The sequence below is a fragment of the Merops nubicus genome, unplaced genomic scaffold (genome assembly GCF_000691845.1).
Source record: "Merops nubicus isolate BGI_N331 unplaced genomic scaffold, ASM69184v1 scaffold12781, whole genome shotgun sequence".
Classification (NCBI taxonomy): Eukaryota; Metazoa; Chordata; class Aves; order Coraciiformes; family Meropidae; genus Merops; species Merops nubicus.
The window spans coordinates 16,848-23,489 of NW_008590322.1; the positions used below are offsets into that span (position 1 = coordinate 16,848).

The 6,642-nt window shown below is 37.2% G+C and overlaps 1 protein-coding gene across 1 annotated transcript; it reads right to left on the reverse strand.

The window, feature by feature from the left end:
* Positions 1–473: 473 nt before the first annotated feature.
* Positions 474–5,350, reverse strand: LOC103782148 (RNA-binding Raly-like protein; the record flags this gene model as incomplete). Its single annotated transcript, XM_008949896.1, has 3 exons — positions 474–646; positions 5,151–5,264; positions 5,331–5,350. Coding segments are annotated over 3 exons (307 nt in total), but the record flags the coding sequence as incomplete, so codon positions are not given.
* Between the last annotated feature and the right edge of the window lie 1,292 nt (positions 5,351–6,642).

Below are 6,642 nucleotides of genomic sequence, written 5' to 3' on the forward strand. Positions count from 1 at the left end.
TGCAGGCTCAGGCTGAAAACTCAAACTTAAGGAAAAATCCTTCCATCAAAAAAAAGATCTGTAGCTGCCAATGAAGCCTGAGGAAGATACATATGGGAGACAGAAACTGGGGATTATGAGGAAGCATATGGTTACTAATGGGAAAATTCTTCATTCTAGAGTCTATATTAATTTCAAAATGTTCCACGTTAAAAAAAAAGAGCACATCAACTACTTCTTTCTCATCTACATTTCAGTAAATATAAAATGATATATGTAATTTAAAGTACATTTCATTTCCTTCCTAAAATCATAAATTGTAGAAAAATATGTTTTTCATGCTTATCCTTAGAAGATCCTATGCTTAATTGATACTACAGTGTAGGAAGAATGCAGGACTAGGCACTAATTACAGAACATCACAGTGCTGCTGTTTGTTCTCTGTGGTTACTTGTAGCAACTCTACAGACAGACATGGCATGATTATTCCTTACCAGCTCATTGCTGCCATCCTCATCAAAATCCTCCTCTATCCCATCAGTCATATCTTCTCCATCTGCATCTGGCCCTCCTTCAATTGGTTCTTCTGTAGAGTTATCTGCATTCTCTGATATGCATTCCTCTTGAATCAAATCAGCATTATCTTCCATTTTTTTCTTTTGAGCTTCTGTAAGGAAAACATACTCTATAGAGATTCAATAACCTTCCCTTTTGGTGGCAAAGAAATGTGCTCTGAGGAAGAAACCTTAAACATTCCGTTTCCAGATATGTGTGTTGTGTTAATATCTACCAGCAAAAACGTCTTTTTTTCAAAAATTAGAGCATAAATCAACCAGACTACCAACATGCTCATCCATCCTGTGCAGTGATTGAAGTTTTGATTTACCAGCATGTCTAGCTTTTTGATTTTCTGGTCTTTGCTTTGCCTTGGGAATCCAGTTGGCATAGTCACTATGTATTTATTTGCCTGCAACCAATAATAAGTACATAAAACTCTATGCTCTGAGGCTTGGGAAGCTGTTAGCTACCAATAAGTGAACCAAGAATTTGCATAAAATTCCTTTCAATGTATCTCAACAACCATATAGATAATCAACAAATCTTTCTGGACAACTGAACATATTTTTTTATAGGGTGAAGTAACAATTTCTCCCCGTTGGTATAATGTGCTGAGCTAACTGGACAACTCCCCATCCAATTACGCAAATAGAGGCTTTCTATAATTTTGGCAAAGCAGTGAAAAGGAAGACCATTTCCATGGAGGCTACTGTTCTGGTTGGCTTAGCCCAGAGCATTGCATTGATTTAATTATCCTGAATATGCTGAAGAATTTCCATCCAGCAGAACTCCAGAGGAGAAATGACAGACGGGCCAAAAGAGTGGTTGGAGAGATGAGAATCTTATTCCTATGCACATGAGGAGTTTAGATTAAAAGCTTTATGTACTGGAAGTCAATACAGGCCAAAGAATTGGTGGAATGTAGCTGGAATACCAGTGTCTTTTCAGTCGGAAGGTGACAATATCCATCAATTATCAAATTTCTAGAACAAAATAATTTCTCTCTTTATTTGACTGTTCTGTAATGCTAGTAGTGCATCACCTATCCTGTTTAACGGCCAATGAATCTGCAGATTCCCTGTGAAGATCTGTATTTTTCAGCTCTATAAATATATTATTATTTTACTATAAATTATTACCAGCTGCATATAATATTCAAATCTGCTGGTACTTTTCTGTGTCATAGTCTTAAACTAAGACTATGATTTTCTTTCTACCTCTGCACATTTATTTTGCAATTTACTTTCATCTCTTCAGTCTTTGTTAGTCTCTAGTCACTCGTTTTCAAAGTAATTTACTGAAGATACAGAACAAGTTTTACTCCCTTAGTCACAAAATCTCTTCAGAATGATTCTCGGGCCATCTTAGATAAGTACTACAACAGTACTGTAGTCACACATATTAGTAGAATATTCAGCTCACAGGGCCTTATCATCTACTGGTAAGATGCTTGACACAATATGATGCTAGTTTTAAGTCATTGTGTTACTTGCCTTACTGTGTAAGGAAATGTGGATGGAATCAGCTATGCCTACTATGTCCTGCCCCACCGCCTTCTGCCCCAAGCCACTTCTGAGAATAACCCAGCTGTGGCAGTGACAATTGAATTAAATTTGGTCAAGGTTTTCAAAAAGGGTTCCTGAAATTAGGGACTTCATACATCTAAATGTGAAAATTTTTAGGATGCAGCTGCTAAAAAAATTAGGTCACTTAATTGTCTGAATGAGAACATAGACTAGGTTCTTCAGAGGAGTCTAAAATACTAGCACAGCATCTAACTCTTTTGGGCTCCTCTGGGAAGTTAAACTTTAGATCCTACCTTTCGACTCTCACCTCTGATATTACAGGGATAATATTCTCTAACAGTTTTTTCACATCAGAACAGCTTCTTGTCCTTGGCTTTCTGATTCAGATTTTTACAAAGAAAGGAGCTATTTCTGCAGTTTTGCTATGTACAGAAAATCGTATTATCTGTATTTCCTCTATTGGAGTGGTCAGGGGTTGGTAGAGGTAAAAGACAGAACATCAGCTGTTACTGTCAGGAGAGTTTTCATGCAACTGTAGAGTAGTAATAAATATATGAACTGAGCTGTCCAACCTGTCTTTTTAACCTACCACATTCCTCCAGATGTATAACTTTTAAGGTTAATAATTAAATATTCTTCATGAGAGTGACGCAAACTTAAAAAAAAAAAAAAACCAAAAAAACCACAACCCAAGAGGACAAGATGATGGCTTGATTTTTGCTTTGTGTAAAAAGACATGGATCTGCTCTCTCATCTGTCTCAGATCTTAGGTCACACCTTCTTACAGAGGAAAGTAAGAAATAATATTGTCAAACCATAGAGAAGGAACAAAATCATCTTGCATTGGACATATTAAATGAACTAGTACCGCTACTATTGTAGCTTTATCTTACACAAATCTTTTAGCTGAAGAAGCAATCACCTGTGGCCTAATCACCCATGCTGCATAACCCTCTTCATCAGCTCAGGAAGCTTAAACAGGGATTCAGGTTTACTAGTATCTTTGAGGTGTTTTTTTCTCCTCACATCCTCTGATGAGAGGCAAGGAATATGGGGCCAGGTTCTGCACCTGATGTTTTAAAACATCAACAATTCAAAAAAAGTTTTTAATCTCTGAATTTATTATTCACTGCCTGTCTTCAAAAGGCATAACAGTATGATTCAATACAAATAAACATTTTCCTCTTTGAGCTGATTTCTAGTTAAATGAGTTCACTACAGTCCTTTAGCAAAAGTGAAAATTGGATATCAAAGTATAATGACATGCAGATTGTTTTGCATAGTAATGGATTTTATTTAAAAGCTTCCTGAAGTAGGGATGTGCCATCTCAGAGCATTTCAGTATAAAAGTGATTCAATGGAGTGCCTTGCAATTGCATCTTTACTGATTATACCGACTTTTATCTAACTTGCATGAAGTACAAAATAGAATATAATGAACACATATTGTGTATAGTTCTCCTGAAAGAGATAATCGCCCACTGTAATAATGATTTACTTCAAACATGAAGAAAACACACTCAACTAATTTTGTGGGGTAAACTGTAACAGCTAAGGGATTGGTCCTTGTCTGCCAACTTAGGAAATGATTGTAAATAAAAGGTAGTCTTCTTTAAAGAGCTTGCTTTGGTTGGTATTTTTCTTTTTTAACTTGTTACAAAATAGTTTTCTATAGTGTTCTGCCCTAGGAAGATGTTCATTAGAGTTATTTCTGAATGATGGGAGAAAATTTCTGGGTTCAGAGACATACCTTCACAACAAATCAGGAAATTGGCCAGGTACTTGGGAACATCAGGGATCCAGATCTAAGTACCTATTTTGCCTGTGTCAGGTTCATGAACCTGAACTGTTAATTCCCACCAATGCTTTTAATAGTCGTTATGTGCCCTCTTTTTGCTTCACGTAACTGGTTTGACTTAGGCAAGGGACACAAATCTGAGTGCTCAGACACCCAGGCAACTGTGCATTCTGAGGCAGAATTTCTTTCACACATTTCACATAGAACACATAAAAAGTTTTAAACAAGAATGCAGGAAGGAAAAGAAAAAGGAATGCTGAGATTTTTCATGAGATAAGGCTTCCATTTCCCTACTGTCTCTCATCAACATCAGCTCATTAGTAGACAGCTCCTTAGCAGAGATATACTCTGTGACTTATAAGGAAATAGCCAAGGAAATACCATAGACAGTGATAAGAATCGAGATTGTTTTCTGTATATACTGTGGTGAAAATGCAACCTTATAAGTCTCTTATAACTGCTCAATATGACTTTAAAGTGCTGCCAGGTTAGATCACTCAGCTGAAAACTGATCCCTGCAATGATAGAAATCTTGGCAAAATTAAAAAAATAGTGTTGGATTTTGCCATTCCCGAGGTTTGCCTCAAACCAAAACATTTCAAGGCAAAGAAAAGCTGAACTAGAGGTGCAGCTGGTTTTACAATGATATCACAGTTTCACACAGTAGTTAGGCTGGAAGAGATCTCTGAACTCTCCAAGTCAAATCCCTCTTCAAAGCTGGACCAAACTCAAAATTTGGGCCAGGTCCGTGGAGCCTGGGCCCAATGGGTTTTGAATACCTGCAAGGATGGAGCTACTATACTCTCTCTGGACAACAAGCTATACTGCTTGTTTGCATCTCTTTTCCTTACAGCAAACAGAAATTTCTCTTGCTGCAATTTGTGACTATTGCCTATTGACCAGGCAATAATTCCTGATACAGACCATCTAATACTTCTTAATGTGAATAGCATAAGCATTCTCAAGGTCACCAACCTCTAACTTAATTCTGCCCTGTCAAAATTTGAGTGATGTTTTGTTTCCAATACATCTAGTAAGAATGTTATGTTATATTTTATTTTATTTAATTTCTCTCCTCCTACACAATAGGAAACAATTCCTTAAAGTATGTTGCATGCTCTGTGAAGGATATTAATTTATCCTCCCAGTAGTTCTACATAAGAGTTGATTTACCTTGTTTCAGGCCTCCACTATGCAACAAAATTTCTGGAAGTTTTCCATTCTCTCTAGTCTGTCTGCTTGACTGATAACTGAGCTAATTCATTTGGCTACAAATTGCTTTCACCTACCTGCTTCAGCTTTTTGCTGCTTTTCAATCTTTTCCAGTCTCCCTAGCAACGAGTCAATTTTTGTTTTGATTTGGGTTAGTTCCTTCTTGATTGTTTGCAACTCATCTGATTTCACTGTGGAAAGAGAGCAAAGATACAAAATATGAAATAAATTGTATTTGCAGCCCACATGAACAAAACATGTTCTTTTTTTCTTTCCTCTGTAGCATAAGTTCTACTCTTTCATTTCTGTACATATTTTTAGAGATTTAGCTTTTAAAAAAATTTGTTAGTTAAAAATGCTGAATCCTAGGAAATCAGAGAATTCTAAGCCCTAACGGCAAGAGTTATGTGAGCTGTATTGGTCTGTAATAAGCATTTCAGGCAAAACATCTCAAAGGCATTCTTACTAAATCCAAGTAACTTTTACTGAAAAATAGCCTTTAGCGAAAGAATAATTCAAACATGACAGACAGTTCACAGTCTTAGAATGCTATTTTGTTGGACTATTTTGTAACAATAGTGACGATAATAGAAAGATCCCTCACAGTAGCAGTAGGTATTTTTCAACAAGAGTGAATGGTAACATAAATGCTAGGGCAGACAGGAATGCAATGTTATGTTCCAGTCAACAGCTTCACTGCAATAGCTGATAAGTACTATTGCTTCAAAAGCTTTCAGTTCTAGTAATTTTTGTATTTTTTCTGGTGATAGATAACATATGAAAATATTTATTTTTATGATCACATCCAGGAACATTGGAGGCAACACTTAAAAATGAAGAACTAAAGTTTCCAAATCTTTGTTGTATTGCATTATTCTTCATTTATGTTCCTTATTGCAATCCCATTGCCTAACGAAAGAAGGAGTATGACTGGGGGACTGGAACACCTGCCGTACGAGCAGAGGTTGAGAGACCTGGGGCTTTTCAGTCTGGAGAAGAGAAGACTTAAGGGGGACCTAATTAATGTGTATCAATATATGAGGGCTGGGCATCAAGAAGAAATGGGCAGCCTCTTTTAACTTATGCCCTTCGACAGGACAAGGTTCAATAGGTACATGTTGGAACACAGCAAGTTCCACCTCAACATGAGGAAGCACTTCTTTACTGTAAGAGTTCCAGAGCACTGCAACAGGCTTCCCAGGGAGGTTGTGGAGTCTCCTTCCTTGGAGACTTTTAAGACCCGCCTGGATGTGTTCGTGTGTGACCTGCCCTAGACTAGATGGTCCTGCTCTGGCAGGGTGTTGGACTCTATGATGTCTTGAGGCCCCTTCCAACCCCTAACATTCTATAAGAAGTAACTGCTTTGGAGGTGTTTTAGCTTCAGAAGAAACAGAGCTGGCGCACTCATGAACTACCTCATTACTATGGTATTATCAGCTTGTGTTTTTATGCCCAGACGATAGCTCAAAGAAATCCACATCCCTGTCTGTGAAAGGATATCATGTTGAAAAGGCCAAAAGGAGAAAATGGGAACTTTGTGCTAGCATGGGAGAATAAAGGTCAAGAGTA